The 19,647-nt window shown below is 40.6% G+C and overlaps 1 protein-coding gene across 1 annotated transcript in view; it reads left to right on the plus strand.

The window, feature by feature from the left end:
- The window catches only part of insrb (insulin receptor b), a 61,799-nt gene that overhangs the window by 32,999 nt on the left and 9,153 nt on the right, over positions 1-19,647 (plus strand). The window contains exons 3-4 of the mRNA XM_058401693.1: positions 17,911-18,232; positions 19,491-19,630. Of these exons, the coding sequence (XP_058257676.1) occupies positions 17,911-18,232; positions 19,491-19,630 (462 nt within the window). The remainder of the gene's footprint in view (positions 1-17,910; positions 18,233-19,490; positions 19,631-19,647) is intronic.

A 19,647-nucleotide genomic window follows, 5' to 3' on the forward strand; every position in this document is an offset into this window, starting at 1 on the left:
CATGGCACATCCCTAACTGTTTTCCTCCTGTAATCCTCCTGTAATGTAGGACTGTAATTCCTCCTATTGCACAGAGAATTAACATAACCTAACATTCACAATATTTTATTTGTTAAAGAACCAAGCATTGTAGGTTTTAGTCGTTTAGATATTTAATGCTGAGGAATATTCACAAAACACGTTCCTCTGCTCAGATATGTTATAGCAGCTGTAAACAGTCATTCCCTCACAGCATCTGTTTTTATTCTCTCTCGAAGACACAAAAGTTACAGAGAAAGGTGTGAGCTGCTCTGTACCTCTGACTGGTCCGAAGCGCTGACACTGGAGACTTCCATAAATGTTAAACACATTTTGAATTTATTCATGTTGAGTGTTTGCTCTATACATCCTTTCAAATAACGTGTGATTTGCAGCTGCGTCGCATTTAGAGGAAAAATTAACCTCCACTGTCTGACCGATCCAAATCCAGTATTGAACAGGGCTGTGGTGTAAACAAAATCAAAACAAATCATTTTTTCCTGATTTTAACGTCAGCACATGCTGTTTTTGCTGCTTACCTGTGAATTTCCTTGTGCATATGTTTTATTGCATCCAGCTGAGGAACTATTGTGATCTTTGGCAGTGTAAGGAACCTGGAGAGAGTGTGTGTGTGTGTGTGTGTGTGTGTGTGTGTGTGTGTGTGTGTGCAGCTGTGAGGAGTCACCTTGCACGAGCTGTTGGGAATTCCCCTCTTAAATGAGCCATGTTTGGGGAAGCAGAGACCTGCTGCTCCGCCATATTCTCTTTGGCTTGTGATTCAGACTGAATATTACACACACACACACACAGACACACACACGGTTCTCCATCTCTCTCTGAGACCCAAAACTAAGCGCTTTTGGCTCAGCAGCACACACACACACACACACCAGCTACTTGAGCTCCAGGTCACAATCGGAACACAAACACCTTCTTTTTAGGGATTGAAAAATATTTTTAGAGCCCCTGACGCTCGGTGTCAAGGAGTTCGGTGAGGAGTATTTCAGGGTCGTCATATCTCATAAAAATAACCGCTCCAGCTGTGATTATCGGCATCGCACGGTACTGCTCGGTCCCGGACGCTCCGGCTATTTAAGGAGCGGAGCTGCGGATGCGTTCGGTTTGGGGAGAGAAGATGCCGCTGCGCTTTGGCCTCATTATGCATGGAATGTGACCCGCAGACGCAAGCTCTTATTTTCGCTCGTAGCAGTACAGCAGACAACAGCTACACTGCTGTAAAATACAAATGAAACCTTACAAAGATTCCTGTTTGGAAAGCTTTAGATAATTCTTGCAATAAAACTGTCAGTGATGTTTTATTCCAGCTTTAAGGTCTCAGCTAAAAGTGTTAAATATTTGTAAAAGAGGTTTTTTGTATAAAAATAAAATGCTTGTCATCTTACATTAGCTACAATTTGTAGCTTATTCAAGCAGCTGGCTAACATTTCCTGCACTTGTATTCTAGATGTTCTGACTCCTGAAATCGAGCTTCAGGATGATGTAAACACAGGAAGTGTCTCACTTACGTTCTAGACGCTGTGAACAGTCCTGCCTACAGCAGCCTCTGTGTTCTCTCTAGAGTTACAGCTTTACCTCTGACACTGGAGACTCCTTCCAGAAATGTTATACGATCATAGAGAAAACTCTCAGCCATGACACTTTTTTCCTTTCTTAATCTGTTCATGTGGAGCGTTGCCATAGAAACAATCACCTATTAGAACATGTGGATTGATATAAATCTGTCATTTGCAGCTGTACTGCGGTCTTCTGACCAACCATCATCATCATTATTATAGTTCATCCAGTGAAATAAAAAGAACCTGGTCTCATTAAAAAATTATTATGGATTTGATTAAGTGAAAGTCTTGTGCTTTAAGGTCATTAGAAAAGGTGAGAGTGATGACCACGCCCTGACCCGTAAGCTTCTCTAACCTTTATAACTTGTCATATGAATATAAGTGTTGACGATGCTTAAGGGTATTTGTAAGAAGGAAGCGTTTCTTTCTCGAATTTCTTTTTCTTTCTGACGAGAAAAATCCTGAGGGGCTGATAAAAAAAAATAAAAAAATCTTAGAAAAAGGAGATTGTGACTTATTATCCCTAAGCCCTATTATGCAGAAATGTTTAATAATAAAAATATTTTTTTTAAAAAGATGAAACAAATGAGAAACACTTGAGCTGAATTGTCCACTGGTTCCTGTTTTCCTTCTAGAAATCTCTAGAAGGTTTGAATTTGAGAGAAAGGTGAGAAGATTAGCATGCAAATCGCATTCTTTCTGTCTTTCCCTCCGTCTCTCTGTCCTCTCACTCTTGTCCGTGATGTGGTATGCAGACAGGCTGGAATTTTTTTGGGCCTCCAAATGATAGACCAAACATGTCATCCCTGGCTCGGGTTACAGGAAAAAAAGATGGCCGCCTCATGCGTAGGGATGCGGAGTGTGTGCATGTGCGCGCGGGTGCGGACTCTCTGACCTCGCTGCGTGTTACCATGTGTCGCTTATGTACTGCACTGCGGATGAACTTATCAAAGCAGCCAGTTCACTATGTGTTCACACACACAGAGACACACACACACACACGGTTTGCAGATCCGCTCTATACTTGGCTTCTCGCATTCCACATCTGCTGTTTCCATTCCTCCCTCATCTTGCACGTGCATACGTCGCCCTTCTCTCTTTTTAATGGCTTCCCTGGTTTTCTCTCCTTCACAGGGACCGCCATTTATCTTGGTCACGGATTCGACCGTGCTGACTAGCATGCTAGCACTGGCCTGAGAAAAAGCATTTCTGCCAGGTGTCTGTCGCTTTTTAGACCAAAAAAAGTAGGCTGGCGTATTTTTCCACAGCTCGTGGTTCGGAAACTTGACGCTGATTCATAGCAGAGGTATTTGCTGGTCGTAGTTTGCTGGGAGCGACATGCCGAGTGTTAGCCACCCTCGCTAATATTTAACATGCCTGTCTGCCCTCGCGTGATGCCATTGTTTGAACTCGGGTAGACATGGCTAGTCAACCGTATTTGCATCTAAACCACTGATGGAGCTATGAATACACTCTCTCTAGACGTTTTTCTTTTCTGCATCTGGAATAAGGTGCAAGTTTTTCCCCCCAGAATGATGCATTACTATCCTATCAGTCCTCGTTACATTGACTTAACATCAACTGCAGTATAACGCTAGAGGATTGATCAGGGGCTCGTATTGTGGCCTTGTAGGAAACATCAGCACGGTAAAAATCACGCTAAATGTTAGCAAACAAAACATTAGAAAAGCTACAGCATCCCAGTGCTGTTCTTCTGTGCACACGCTGTGGATACAAAATCCATCTAGAACCGCAGTGTGGAACACGACCCCTCCTCTCTGAACAGAGCTGCACTCCTCATATCAGCAGGAGGAACCTGGTGACTGCAGCGCATGGAATCTGGCACGGATCTGGGAAAGGAAGAGGAAATCCAAAGATTTACGGCGCTTTCTGTTTTATTTGTAACCCTGGTTGCTGAGGCAACAAACAGAGTCCGTCTCAGTATCGCGCCAGGAAGATTTCAGCCCCAGTTTGAACTCGGTGTCCAGACGGGGTGAGATGGTGGACAGAGATAGTGGTCAAGGTTGCGCCCAACACTAAAACAGCAACACCAAACACTGCTGTCCGACTACAACAGCTACACTTTGTCATAAACCACATGGATATTGCTTGTTTACTCGCTTGGACTGCGCCTGAACCAAACGGATACCGGCTGTTTGAGGAAAGCGGGGCGTCTCCAACTATGTGTCACTCATGAGCTTCATGATCTTTTGGCCTTGTTAGTAATTCTCTAGAAGTGTAAATGTACGATTCTTTGTTAGTCAGAACTATTGGTCTCTAAATCCCATCTAAACCACCAAATACAGGGGATGAGGGTCTAAAGAACATCATTATATCTTTGTGCCATTTCACAGCATCGCTGGTGTTAGAGAAACACGTTTTTGCTTCTGTAAAATTAACGAGTAAATGTAATTGTGTCGGTGGATAAATATCATTCCAGGAAGCACTCACTCTTCTTTTAACACAATTAAATATAAAACACTTTGTAAAGGGTGTGTCAGGGGAGTGATTCTGGAGGTTTGTGGTAATTTGGGGAAGTTTCCACACAGGGACACTCTGTGTACATTATGGACCTACTAATGACAGCTTGTGACCGTACCTCCTGCAACAAACCCTTCTGATAAGGTTAAATCTTGTATTAATGAGTTGTTTGTGTGGTACACATGCAAGCATTCATTTATTTTGTAGACACGCCTCAATAATTTATACAGAGATTTGAATTGATTAGAATTGACACGCATGCTCCTCTAAAGTTTACTCAGCACATGAATCTCAAACAAGATCTTTTGTTTTCTTTTAGTTTTTGTTATATATTCATGAATACACAGACATTTGGTCATTTTCATAATTTCATAATCAATATTTTCTTTCATTTTCCCCCACCAGCCTGTGTGTTGTTAAAATGGCTGATTAATAGCATGAAACAGTGAAGCTATGATGTATCTAGCCAAGGTTCTCTTGGTTCTGGTCATCTAGCTCCGAGTCCCTCGTAGTTCAGTGTCTGATTAATAGGTTCTGTCGGATCTTCTGCATGGATGGACGTCACCTCCTTCATGTTTATCTCTCGTAGCACATCAGCTGATCTTTCGTTCCTCAGCGCTGTAGGTCTCCTGCTCTGTTAATCTTTAACACTCCAGCTGCTCGCTCTTGTCCGCATGTGCCCTCATCCACGGGATCAGAGCTTCCTGAGAGTCCAGATCCTCCGTCTGACATTTACCGCTCCTCCTACCGCTCGGCTAATTATCCTCTTTATGTCCTCTCTGATTACGACAAATATATTAATTATCATGTTTTCGAAGCCATGTGTTAAATGGCCACTACAGTCAGTGTGTGTGTGTGTGTGTGTGTTGCCAGCCAGACTAATACGTTATCTTTATTATATTTTTCTGTAGAAGAATGATGATCGCCAGTGTGAGCCTCACTTTAATGATGCATGAGCTCTACGCTCTAATGTGTGGACATTACGGGTATTTATTGAATCATTAAACGGCGAAATGCAGTAGCTTGTGATGAACGCGTCTCACTCGCAGTGTATTCAAAGGGTTATTTTTTTTTTGTGACTAGCTGTGGCTGTGCAAAGGGGAAAAACAAACTGACAGACAATGTTTTGGCTCTCTCTGATTAACAGAGAACATTTAGCGTCTCATGCTGTTACTATGGCACTCGTTTCATTTCCAACTGTTGAATGTCACTGGATTTTTAGAGACAAGAATAAAAATTATTTCTCATTTCTTCATTGTACTTAGATTTGCAGTCATTTTTAGGATTCAGCAACAAAAAAGCAGAGCTGTGATTTAGATCCATATGAAGAACCAGTTCATACAATTGTATCTGCTATAGTTTTGTTTTCAGTACATATTTATTTAGTTAGTTAGTTAGTTAGTTAGTTAGTTATATTGAATTTTATTTAGTTTTACTGAAATATATAAATATATTTATTTATAAAGTTAGAAATGAAAAGTTGGAGGTTGGAGTGGAAGAACTCGAGTGTCCTGCACAGAGCCCTGACCTCACCCCCCCCCCCCCCCTTGAACACCTTTGGGATGAACTGGAATGCTGAAAACTCCTCAGGCCTCCTCGGTTAAAATTAGTGCCTGATCTCACTAAAGCTCTTGCGACTGAATGAACAAATCCACACACTCCAAAATCTAGTGGAAAGCCTTCTCAGAAGAGTGGCGGTCATTATAATGGCACACAGGGTGTGTAAAGGCACTTGTGGGTGTGTTGGTCAGCTGTCCACAATCCTTTGCCATATAGTGCATCTTCTGCTATGTAAATGTTGGTGCCTGAATAAAGACATGCGATTAAAAGATAATCTATCTGCTGCACAGCTCTGAAACTGGAGACTCCTTCCACAAATGAGGGAAGAATTCTGTTTTCTGGAAGTCTGTCTGTTCTTGATGCAGTATCTCAAGAACAGGTGGTTGTATGCTTGTAGGATTGGTTAGGAATTACTCTAATAACCAGCAGATACACTGACTGGAGTTTGTCATTGAACTAAACAAGGTCAAGGACACAGCAAGGTCAAATGCCTGGGATTTTTTTTTCTTCAGTAGTAAAGTTTCAAGGTTTTATAGCTGATAACTAATAAATAATTTAAAAGGTTTTTTTGTTTTTTTACAAGAAGGGCTAGACTCGGTGACAGAAGCATCGCAGATGTTCTACGTCTTTACGCACATGACAACAAACTTGAAACTATTTAAAGAGTGCTGTAAGCATCTACATGCAGTGAAATCCTTTTGCTGCACTTCTGCTCAGACACGGTGCAAAGATGATCAATAAAATCGAAAACTAAGCAACGTATTCAGTCATAAAGTGACAGTAAGGAGATGTTGCACATTCAGTACTCTAAATTGTTAACATAATGTAAAAAGCGGTATGCTTATGCAATGTAAATATTATATGCAGTCCAAAAATGTCATAGTGGGGATTATTAACAGTTCATATTGATTAGATGATCTGCATCGCCTGCCCTACAAGTCTCTGTGAGAGAGATAGGATATTGCATCAGAATGAGTGATCTTGCTGTCAGAGCTGCTGTTGTTGAATTGATGAATCAATACCTTCTGATTCGTCAGATTGAAGAATTCAACGATGAATAACGAAGCACTAAAATAATATTAATAATCAGTCACTTTTACTCCAGTTCGATGGTGTTCTCGGTGTTGAAGTGGACGAGTGATTTATCAGTATATTTAGCTTATCGTTTTCATGAACTCTTGGAAATAGACCTGAATGCCTCACTCTGAATGAGGACTCATAGGTAAGCAGCCTTTTTAGGTCTCATGTCTCCTTCTCCTAACCATGTTCACCGCACACCAAGCAAGAGCTCTATAACAAGCCAGCAAGCGCAATTCTGCCAGTGAAGAGCAGTGTTTAACCATGTCTATTTTTCTTATCCAACATTTCAATATCATAACCCATGTCGTGATATGAAAATGTGATCACTCATACCTATAAAGTATGGACAGATAAGAGAAAATTTTAACAAGTGTGTTTTGTCATGCTTGTTTTAAACGGAAGTCAGAAATGGTACCTTTTTGCCCTTCAGCTACTGCTCTGTAGTTATCTAGCATGACTCATTCTCTCCACTGGCCTTGCATGCATACACACACACACACGCGCGCACACATACACATACACACACCTAGCAGGCAACACAATTATTGTGTAACTTTGTGAGTTTCCTGCATTAGGGGCTCTACAGTGATCTCCAGTACCCTCAAGGACGCATCTGCTGAGACAGCAAGAGAAGCACATGTGAAGCACGTGTCCAGTATGAACACATCCTTCTGTCTAGCCTCTAGATTACACAGAATTGATTTATTCTTATTTTTGTAGTTCATCAATCATTAACACAAGGTAAATGATTAGCAGTGTCTCAGTATGCAAGCTAGAAAGGCCCGTTGGCAGTGATTGTTTATCGAGATATGATGACAGCAATGTCCTTCCAATGATGTTGATGGTGTGGAACATCAGTTTGGATTGATGCGGATGGATTTTGGCTTGTTTCGTCTTTGTTTTGAGTCATTGTTGCAGGTCTGAATGCTGCTGGTTTGGGCCGGCATTGCTTGTTGGTGTTGCTGATTTGGGATGGTGTTGCTGGTTTGACCTGGCATTCCTGTTGCTGGTTTGGGCCTGTGTTGCTTCTTGGTTTGTTGGTTTTGGCCGGTGTTGCTGTTGCTGGTTTGGGCTGGCATGGCTGGTTGCTGTTGCTGGTTTGGGCTGGCATGGCTGGTTGCTGTTGCTGGTTTGGGACTGCATTGCTGGTTTGGTCCGACCTTGCTGGTTTGCTCCAACGTTGCTGGATTGAGCTGGCATTCCCATTGCTGATTTGGGCCTGTGTTGCTGATTGGTTTGTTGGTTTGGGCTGGCGTTGCTGTTTCTGTTTTGGGCCGGTGTTGCAAATAGCTGTTGCTGGTTTGGTCCGGCTTTGCTGTTGCTGGTTTGGGTTAACGTTACTGTTGCTGGTTTGGGTCAATGTTGCTGCTTGACTGTGTTGGTTGGGTTGGCGTTGTTGTGTTGGTTTAGGTCAGCATAGGCGGTTTTGCTCAGTGTTGGTGTGTTTTCTCTGTGTTTGTAGGTTTGCTCAGTGTTTGCAGTTTGTCATTATGGAAAAACCTATTGGTGTTTATTGCTTTGGGGTTTTCTTTTGCCATTCATTGTTTTTATTTAAGTCAGGATTGCTGAATTATACCAGTCTTGTTTTTTTGGTTATGCCTGGCAGTTAGCTTTTGTTTATCATGAGCATATATTAAGTGTTGGTGTTTTGATTAGCTTTCGGTCAAATATAGTTGTTAGAATGCAGTAGTCCATTTCCTGAGCTTTGTGTGTAGTGTGTTGCTGAAGAGGCCAGCATGCTTAGTGTTGTGTGTTGAATATGAAACAGCTCTGTATCTGCAGTGCAGCCATTACCCTGCTGCAGGGTCAAACTCACACACACGGCACTTTGTTCCTGACTGCCTGCATCCTTCCCCTGCATACAGCACCCACAATTACTTCCTGAATCGATGTATTCTCTCTTTCTTTTGACCTTTAAACATGTATTTTATGGCTTAGTTTTTTTCACTGCTGGCAAAATCGTCTCTTCAGTTTTGATCCTGGTTTTAGTCTTTTCTATGTTCAGCATGATTGAAAATAGCACAAGCAAATTCGAGTCCATTTTAAACTTTCTCTATGTGTATATATAATGAGACAATCACTCATCCAGCCTAGTGAGACCAGAAAGCGCATGTTTGTCCCATGACGAGCTCTTTAATACTGATGTGATTGATTACATGGACTATGTTTGTTTTTAAGCTTGTCCATATATGGCTTTACTGTAGATTTAGAAGTTAAGCCATTTTAAATCATTGTATTGGTAACAAAGAGGTACTTAAGGGAGCACTATACCCACACGCTGGTAATGTTGAATGAAATGCATCCAAATAAGGCTACTCTAACTGCTTCCCACTAGCATTTACACCTTAACAATCTTGTACAAACACGCTGGTGGGCCGAGGCCTCTTTACTACAGCAGGGTTTCAAATACCAGGATAAGGAAGACCTAAGACACGAGTGCCTATTAAATCTCTATTTATAGCTCCGAATTCTCGTACTTTTTGTTGCCATTACAGTTCTCGTGGCTAATCTTTAAGCTCCTGTAGCTTTTTTTGAACTCTGTGATACATGATTGCCGTTTATTTTCCAGCGAATTCTGAGGGTGAAACTCAGACAACAAAATGAAATGGTGGAAATGAAGACGATTGAAAGACATGTCTAGTTTTCTCTGGGTGCATCCAGTTAAAATGTGAGCTTTCCCTGCAAGTACAGCTGTTTGAGATGGGGAGGGGGACTCAACCTGAAATCTTACAGCTGTGCAGAATTAGCTTACTGAATTGAACTGACAGGAAACAAAGCACAGGAAGCGCGTTTGAAGTCTCGAACACGGATCATTGCCGGGGGATCGTCTGTATAGAATCAGTCTAACTTAAATGAAGATACAGTGGCTAGGGCACAGTTTAGAAGACGATACAGGCATGTGTGATGGATGAGGAAACGCAGACTGTCTCCAACGCTAGAGAACATGAGGAAATCAGTGGCAGTCGATGCAACGAGATGCCAGAAATTGTCGGCTGAAATCGCGGATGAAAGTGAACAGGAACCTGCAGAGTCTTCTGGACGACCTGTTACAGACAGAAAAGAGGGGAAAAAATCAATGCGCATGGTGCCGCACACTGAACTTTCATTACTTACGCACTTGGACGTCATCTATACTCTGGGGATGATAACATGACCTTATCATATGTCTGACTTTCTTATGGTCTGCACCAAAGGGGAATTAAACCTATTTATTATTTATCTTAAAGCATGAAATGAACCACATTAGCCATGAGGTTCCTCTTTTCAGGAAAAGAGGGGTTTAACAAAAATAACAAAAAACAAATGTGTGTGTCTGTGTATGTATGTATATTTACACCAACCTGGCATAACATAATGACCACCTGCTTAATGCTGTGTTGATCCCCTTTTTTGCTGCCAAAACAGCCCACATTTCTATCAGAACCAGCCTTAACTTCTTCAGAAATTTGATCAACAGTAACTCGTCTATTGGATCGGATCACACGGATTAGCCTTCGTCCCTGGTTCACCACTGTTCCTTCCTTGGATCAGTTTTGATAGATACTGACCACTGCAGACCGGGAACACCCCACAAGAGCTGCAGTTTTGGAGATGCTCTGATCCAGTCGTCTAGCCATCACAATTTGGCTCTTGTCAAACTCGCTCAAATCCTTACACTTGCCCATTTTTCCATGGACCAACTTTTCATGGTCTTTTATCACAGTCTGATATCAATTTTGTCACAAACTATATTTTAATTTTTTTTCAACATAGCATTAGTTCAGTTCTGGTGAATCTATATTTAATCAGAAACTACACTAAGCTTTTTGCTAATGCAAAATGTGTAGCAAGTCTTGCTTTTTAACTGCAAATTTCAACATAACAAGCAAACAATATTTAAAACGCAATGTTTCACTATTTCCGCGGTCTCTTATGTTATGCACATTTTATATTCTGGCTAATCGTGCACATGATGATAAGAAGCAGTCTTTATTTGACATTTTAAAGGTCTTGGATTCTTCATAGATGGTTCTTTAGATCTTATGTGAGTTACACAACATTGATAGGTCCTTTAGTTTTAATCTATACAACCTATTAAACACACACACACACACACACACATCCCCAAAGACGAGTTTGAGGTATGAGTCATGTGTTTAGCAGCTGCTGTGAGTTAAGTAGCCTCAACGCTAACACAGGTGACTCACCTCGCCTCTGAGGTATTTGTTTATTTATTCATTATCTATTATCAGACATGTCATTTTCTTGAATTAATTTGCCATGTTGTTTTAGTAATTGTGCTTTATTAATAAACCGGACACGACTCGACTCGGCTCGAAGGGAACCCATGACTCGCTCACTGTTGGAACATCCTGATTGGCTACGACTCTGTGGTTGTTCCCTGTTTTCTGATATCTAATCAGTTATTTGAGCTCAAGTCTGATTGACCCTCATTTGCCTGAGTGAAGCGGATGGCGGTGATGTTAGACCTTTGCCCGAGGCTTGCGTTGCAGGAAGGAGGAAAACATGACATCTAGAACATGAGACATTTTACTAACAAACTCCTTAATAACCAGGAAGAAATGGCTCCGCTTTTTTTTTTTTTTTTTTTTATCAGTTTAAGGAAGACAGAGTTTATTTTGTATCACGCTTTGTTTGGCACAGTTTATAACCCTTTATGACAGTGTTTGTCTTGTGTGTGAATTATCTCATTTAAGATAAAAAACAGAGTTTACTCAGCATTTATTTTATCTGAAGTCAATTAGAAGTGACGCACTTAGATTTGTGCAGGTCCTCATAAATCGTAATGTTCAGCCACCCTTGTGACGTGCGTACAGATTTTTTTTAATGTTTAAGAAATTAGAATAAGTATTTATGACCAGTGTAATGTCTCTAAGAGCATCTTGGAACTGTCTTATCTTTTATTCATCATTTTGATCAGTTCAGATTTCAGATCTCCTCCCTATGAAGGTGTGCCGCAATTGAACACAAGACACATCTTTAATGTTCTATATAGTAAAAATGCTAGCTTTTTAATTAGCTTTCATCAGTTTACCAAAAAGTTTCAGAAAAATGATGATAAACTGGCTTTGCTCTAAATAAGCTACATTATGTTGCCAAAAGTTTTGGGACACCCCTCCAAATCATTGAATTCAGGGGTTGGGCTTGGCCCCTTAGTTCCAGTGAAAGGAACTCTTAATGCTTCAGTATACCAAGACATTTTGGACAAATTTCATGCTCCCGACTTTGTGGGAACAGTTGGGGATGACCCCTTGCTGTTCCAACATGACTGTGCACAAAGCAAAGTCCATAAAGACAAGGATGACGAGTTTGGTGTGGAGGAACTTCAGTCCTGACCTCAACCTGATAGAACACCTTTGGGATGAATTAGAGTGGAGACCTTCTCGTCCAACATCAGTACCTGACCTCACAAATGCGCTTCCTGAGGAATGGTCAAAAATTCCCGTAAACACACTCCTAAACCTTGTGGAAAGCCTTCCGAGAATAGTTGAAGCTGTTATTGCTGCAAAGGGTGGGGCAACTCCATATTTCATTCATGTTCATGTAAAGGCAGACATCCTAAAACTTTTGCCAACATGGAACACCGGAACCATGTGAAAAACCAGTCAAGAAACAGTTCAGTGTAAAACACCACACGTCTGCTTTAACGGCACATGGTTCCATTCGATCTGTTTGAGAGCGCTGTTTAGAAGATCGTAGATCATTCACGGATATGTTGTAGATGATCGGGGATTAAGGGAACTGTTTGAAGTCTTTGTGTTTTGAGTCTATGAATCACTTTTTGTGTTCCGGGAAAAAAAAGACAACAAGATTAGCGGAAGTAGGAAACCTGTTGTTTTGAGAGAGTCTTTTACAGGAGTATTGAATCATCTCACCACTGATTCCACTTCAAACGAATCACAGGTGATTATTCATACACAAAGCACGACGAGGGGGAAGGTGAGGAGTCAAGTTCAGCGTGATGGCTTTGTTTCTACTCGTTTTTTTTTTATCAGTTTCTTCAGACTGTGGTGGACTTGTCTCACATATACTTACAAATAACTTACAATATAGCTTACAAATTAGTATGGCAGTAAACATGCTAACTTACAAACTGCATTCTAAATAGCTTTATAGTTAGTAGATGTACGAACCGGTGCTATAGAAGATTATCATAATAAGATCATCCAACATATATTGAAACAGCTAACCCATGAAATAAACTAACTGATAAACTCGCAGACTAACATTAGTAAACATGCTAACACGTGAACTGTTTTTCAGTATGGTTAGAGGAATCCTGCCATTTCATGTAGCAGTTCTGAGGAAAATGCTGATGTTCCGGATGTTTCTATGACTTGCTCATTATGTCTTTACTTTATAATTATAAATGATTTAGTGCCTAGGTGCTAAGATATATTTGATTAGATTATTAGCCTCAGTCTTTAGCTCGCAAAAATCCCAATGAGGGGTTAATAAAGGTTTAAAGCATGGCTGAATTACAGTTACTGTAAATGTGTTACTTTTGTGTGTGTGTGTGTGTGTCAGAGAGAGAGACACTCCCACAACCTGCCCAAGCAGGCCTGTGGTTCATTCCTGTGTTGTGCATTCTCAAGACACACACACACACACACACACACACACACACACACAGTATAATACAGAGCATTAACCAGTAAACACAAAAACATGCATATTAATCTCCCCATTTATGCCACACACATGTGGTAGGTGTACATGTGTGTACGTGTGTTTTAGAAGTTGTCACTCAGTGTGTTGCAGGTGGTAGCAGGATGTTCCAAACTTTTCCATGAATGTTGATTACATGTCGTCATTTTGATAGAGACAATACAGCTTTGTGTTTGGTCACACTGTGTGACTGTGTGAAATTTAGCGCTTATTCACTGTCTGGTATTATTTGGGGGCGTGGCTTAGAGTGGGTGTGGTTGAGAGGGGGCGTGGTTTCAACAGGAGTTTATGGGCGCTCTTAAAGTATGGATTGACCATTTACGTTTACATTTCTGCCATTTGAAAGACGCCCTTATCCACAGTAACTTACATTTTTATCTCATTTTTATACAGTTGACGCTCTGGCAGTGGGAGCTTGATGGACCTGGGATTCAAACTCCAATCAGTAGTCTAATACCTTAACCACTAAGTTACCACTTCCCCATTGATTGACCGAGGTCAACCTCATGATGCTACACATTCTGTGTGAATTTGGAGTAAAGTTCAGGATCACAGTCCCTCTTATATGTAACACTTTTCCACCAGACACTGTGGCACAGTACAGATAATAATCCAAATCCCATACTGTCTGGGTTGAGTCGCTGTATCCGATTCCCATCACTGGACCTGTGGAGACAGGAGGAGTTTCCTATGATACTGGAAGCAGACTAGAGCATCAGTTTGTCATTAATTACAAGAAATTAGTTCCTTTTCTCTCTTATAACATAAGAGCTGTAAACTGTCGTTCTCTCACCAGCCTCTCTTTTTTTCCTGGTCTTTGTCCTTATGTGTTACTGAGAAGCTGCAAAGAGGAAAACTCCTCTGTCCTGAAAACTGTAGCTAGATAGTAAGTCACTACTCATCAGGTTAAACTATATTTTTTGGATGGAGGAAAATGAGAGATCAGTAAAGTCTCTGGTTTAAGCAAAATGAGGCAGATTCTTTCTCCTCACTTCTCATATGGTCTAGTAGCCGAATATGAAATGTATTTAATGCTGAGTTTTTAGCCACTTTGAATTAATACTTCCTTAGTGTTTCCCCTTTAGTCAAATGACTCCCAGTTCTCCAATGTTTAATTAAATCTCCTATAATGTTCCTTGTCCATCTGTCACTTCCTCAAGGTTTGTAATGTATCAGATGCTCTAAATATAGCTGCTCTTTTTTAAAATAACAAAAATGAGACATTATTAAAAAATTGTAGTAAAAGAATTGTATTGTAAGTCTTTTGAGAAAAATGTGATTTCATATATAAAGTTTATATTTAAAAAAAAAAATCTTTTTAAACTAATATACCTATGTCTCCATTATTATTCCCTTATTATTTATGTTTGTATTATTTATTTATTTATTTATTTATTTATTTATTTCAACAGAGCTGCTATATTATAATTTGACTGGACAACAAAAATCTCTGTAAATTTATAGAGACATGATGTATTTGCCAGCAAATCCTTAAAAAGTCAGGGAAAACTAAGCGTCAAAAAAAAAAAAAAAAACATTGCACGCAGTCAATTTGTAATTATTAAAAATATGCAACCTATTAGTAATTGTTCTTTAATACTATCAGTTCCTATACTTTTGCTCAAAATAATTGGGTGCTCTTCCACCAGAAGTGACATGTGTTTAAAACATCTGGATATTCATATCAGGAAATGAAAGCTAACATTCTGATCGTCTCATGTTCATCTTTTGATCTTAAACCCCAAATGTCTTCAGTGTGCAGCAAAAACAAAAGAAGTGACCCAAACTGTGTGGGTGAGCTGCAGCGTTTATGTTAACGCTCCATGTTCGTGGGGCTAGCTTTTAATTAATAATCTGAGCATGAATGTATAAGAGGTATGTGTGTGCATACGTGTGTGTGTGGGCTCCTGGTGAAGTGACTTGCCTCTGGGATCAAATCGTGTTTATTGTTCACACAGTTAAAGGCCCGGGTTATGTTCCCGAGCCGGAAGCACAGTTCCCCTGCGCCCTACATCCGTGTGACGGAGACAATGTAAACATAGCCACTATAATCGAGAGGGAAACACGCAGACGTGAAGTGTGAAGCCTCACTAAGTGCAGATACGTGTCACACTGATCAGGAGGGGGTGGTGTGGGTGTGTGAGTGTGTTTTGGGTGGAGATCGAGGGGGATGGGACCTAAGGGGGGGGGCATCAGCAGTGCTGTAGCTCAGCGTTATGGCTTTGTCTTTACTCAGATATTTGTTCCTGTTGCATGCAGAGAGGTGTGTGTGTGTGTGTTTGTGTGTGTGTGTCAGTCAGTCAATCAGCATGTGAGGGGTTAATGAGGGGCGGATCTCTCTCAGCACTAGAAGAGGCCATTGAATGGCTGCCTTCCACAGACAGTAAATACATTGGTTAAGGGTGAGGGCGGATCTCAGGCTGCACTCAAACTCCGGAGTGGACTTTACCAGAATCAGGAGGGGTGTGTGTGTGTGTGTGTGTGTGTGTGTGTGTGTGGTATGAGCTCTACTGTGTGACAAGGAACGTCCGAGAATGAGAGAGATGTTTGCTCGCTACATTCGAAGGATTGGTTTAGCTGTTTAAGTGAGAAATGTAAAGGTTTTTTTTTTTTTTAATATAGACAGGCAGCAGATCATTTCCGAATAAAATAAATGGTGGAACAACAAGAGAAATGAACAAAAATAAGAAACTTTTAGCCAATTGCATGTCGTCAAAATGTCGTCACTTTCCTTTAGAAACTGTATAAGCTGAAACGTTTTGACACAGTGGAACTTTTGGTCACTTGGAACATAAGCATTTAATCTTGTTTAAGCATTTAATCAACAGTTACAATAAATACAGTATATTTGCCCAACACTTTTCACATCAGTTAGTTCCAATCCAGTGAGCTGATTGGTTGAGTGCTGTGGGACACATCACTGAGTGTTTGTCACAGAAAAGTCCTCTCCTGATTGCTGCAGGAGTATGACATCAGTGTACATTGCAACAGCACATCTTTTTTGTGAATATAGCTTTTAATTTAAAATCCGAAAGAGGAAAGTCAGAGGAATAGTTGCAGTTGAATGACGCTCTTCGAGCTATGACGCTCTTCGTGTCTACGCTGAATCACAGCCATGCCACTATTCAATTTATCTGCAGTCTTGCTTGTGTGATCCTGCTTAGATATTTATTTGAAATATAATTTAATGTAATTCCATCTATATTACATTTGGGACATACTATTCAATAATAAATATATTAAACACTTCTGCAAAAATAGATATAGACTGAAATATGATATTTGTCAAAATATAATGAATCATTCAAATAGAATTGAGAATTATTTCCGTCAGAAGTAATGATTTTCAAAAGAATTCAGCATGAAGGCTTGCTCTCGGCTGTTAGCTCTCCTCTAACACTGCTGTGTTATTCATCCTCACACCAACAGCACGCCTCAGCTCTACCTTCTGATTGGTCAGAAACTGTTGAATTTGTAGCAGCAGATCGGCAGCTGCTTATCACACATCTCCCAATTTAAAAAAAAAAGGGATTTAATTACCCCTTTTATTATTATTTTTTTGTAATAAATCTCCCAAATAGCTGAATAATTATTGCACACGCAGCTCTAGGATTTTTATTTTCTTAGATTTTAGACTCAATAGAAAAAAAATATATACAAATGACCAAATTCTATGAAGGGTTAAGTCTTTTTCCAAGTGTGTTTTTTTTTTTTTGGTGACTCCGCCTCCCCTCCAGTCTTCTGCTGTCCAGTTGTCCAATCAGGACAAACTTCATGCGTCTTGAACTCCTTCACCTCCGTCCCTCTTTTCAGACAGGCGGAGCTCTAGGCTCAAACACCGAAGGGGGTTTGTGTTGTTTTGTTCTAGTGGGGCCCCCTAGTGTCACATGACGTAGGGTTCTTACAGGACACTAATGAAGTCCGGCAGATTTAACGCTGATGTCACACTGCAGACAAAAACACTCGCCGTCCAAAGCCTGAAAAATCTACGAGTGCCCTGAACTCTCTCCATCTGCCCCCCCTCCTCTGCTCCCTTATTCCTGCGGTCTCTCCCTCATTCCCTCTGCCTCTATCTCTATCTCCCTATTCCTCCCTCTTTCCATCTCTCCCTTGCTCCCCCCCTCTCTCTCCTTCTCTGTTTTTCTCTCTCTCTATTCCAGTCCTTCTGTTTTTGAAGTGTATTTTCATAATTTTATTTTATTTTATTTTTAAAGAAAAGACATTCATTTATTCATTCATGTTTTCTTTTTGTTATTTTATTTCTAAGTTTTATTGTTTAAATATTGTAATACATCTCATGACGCACCCAAACTGCATTCTTAATGTATAAAATAATCTGTTGAATCCCAGCAAGCAAACAACTCACAAATGTAGCTTTTTTTTTGTAATATTGGGAATTTGTAATATTTAAGAAAAAAATGTATAGGAATTAATGGGTGTTTTGATAAATAATATTAATAATTAAAAAAAATGATAATGTTAATAATAATGATTAATGAGGTTGTTGTATTTTCTCTGTCCTCAGTTTGTCCTGCTGTGTGTAAACATCACACCTGCACATCATCTAATCAGTGCTGTCATGAGCAGTGTCTGGGAGGGTGCACAGAGCCTAACAATGCCAAGGCGTGTGTGGCATGTCATCACTACCTGCATGGAGACAAGTGTGTGGAGCGATGTCCTCCCGGTTACTACACCTTTAAAGGGTGGCGCTGCGTCTCCTTCCAGTTCTGTCAGGAACTTCACAACAACTGCAAACAGGCCAAGAACAAAGACTGTCACCAGTACGTCATCCACGATGGAGCATGTATCCCAGAATGCCCCTCAGGATATACCGTCATGGACTCCACGTGAGTAACACGTTTCTTTACTCAGTCCTGAACTGCACATATATATCAGTCCCTCCCCCAGTAAGAACTGCACAGTTCCTGTAGCTTGCTACACGCCCCACTGCAGCACTCCCCACTGCAGCACTCCCCACTGCAGCACTCCCCACTGCAGCACTCCCCACTGCAGCACGCCCCACTGCAGCACGCCCCACTGCAGCACGCCCCACGTCTGTTTTCAAATATTTGAGAAAAATCATTTTCTTTCGTTGTTTCTTCCCTTTTTTCTTTTGCTTTTTTCTTTCTAACATTTTTTCACCCTTTAGCTCATTTTCTCTCTTCTTGTTCATTCCTTTGTTCTTTCACTCTTTCTTTCTTTTTCAGTTTAACTTTCTCTCCCTTCCCTTCATTCGTCTGTTTCCTCGTCTTGCATTCATTCTTCTCTTCTTTGGCTTATGCATGCTTTTGCTCTGTTTTTCATTTAATTCCCTCTGTTCCGTTTTCATTCTTTTTTGTTCTTTCAATATTTATTTCTCTTGTAGTCTTTCACTCTTTTTCATTAGTTTGTTCTTTGTACTTCATTCTTTTGCAGTTTCTTTAGTATTGACTAACTCTTTCACTGTTGTTGTGTCTCTTGTTCTTTGGCTCATTCACTCTTGCTTTCATTTGAACTCTTTCTTGATTCTTTTGCTCTTTTGCTTTCAGTCTCTTGCACTTTTTGCTCTCTTTTTCTTCTCTTAATTCATTAACAGGTTGTTTGATCATTTATTAATTCTTTCTCTTGTTCACTCTTTTATTTATTTATTTTTGCTTTTCTTTTGCTCTTTCTTTATTTCAGTCGTTTCTGACTCTTTCTTTGTTTTTTGCATGCAGTCTGTAGATTTTAGTGACTTGATTGGATTTCTCTCTTCCAAGGACTCGGAAATTGGTAATTTGGTTGTTTTTCTGCTGCAGCCACCTTCGCCTGGCAGGCGCTCACTAATAAGCCCTCGCTGACCCCCCCCACCCCCCCACCCCCACACACACGCACACTCAGTTTTTCCCTGCTGTTGCTTTCTGCAAGTAGACATGATGAACCTTTTTGTTGGTTCATTTGTTAATTTGTTTTCTTCTCTTTTGACCTTTTAAAGTGAATAAGAAAAAAACACAGTCTGATAAACCACAAACTACTGTGTTATGAGCATGTTGGAAAACTTCAAGTTACAGCTTTACCCCTGAGACTGGAGACTACTTCCATAAATACTAAACCGTGTACGTTCTTGGTGTTTTGTCTCTGTTCCAGGTTAAACTGTACTCTGTGCGCTGGACTCTGTCCTAAACTGTGTACCGGAGTGCAGACCATCGACTCGGTGACGGCAGCTCAGGCTTTGCGTGGATGCACCGTCCTCAACGGCAGCCTCATCATAAAGATCCGTGGTGGCAGTAAGCGCCATTTACAA

Source organism: Hemibagrus wyckioides, linkage group LG10 (genome assembly GCF_019097595.1).
Source record: "Hemibagrus wyckioides isolate EC202008001 linkage group LG10, SWU_Hwy_1.0, whole genome shotgun sequence".
NCBI lineage: Eukaryota > Metazoa > Chordata > Actinopteri > Siluriformes > Bagridae > Hemibagrus > Hemibagrus wyckioides.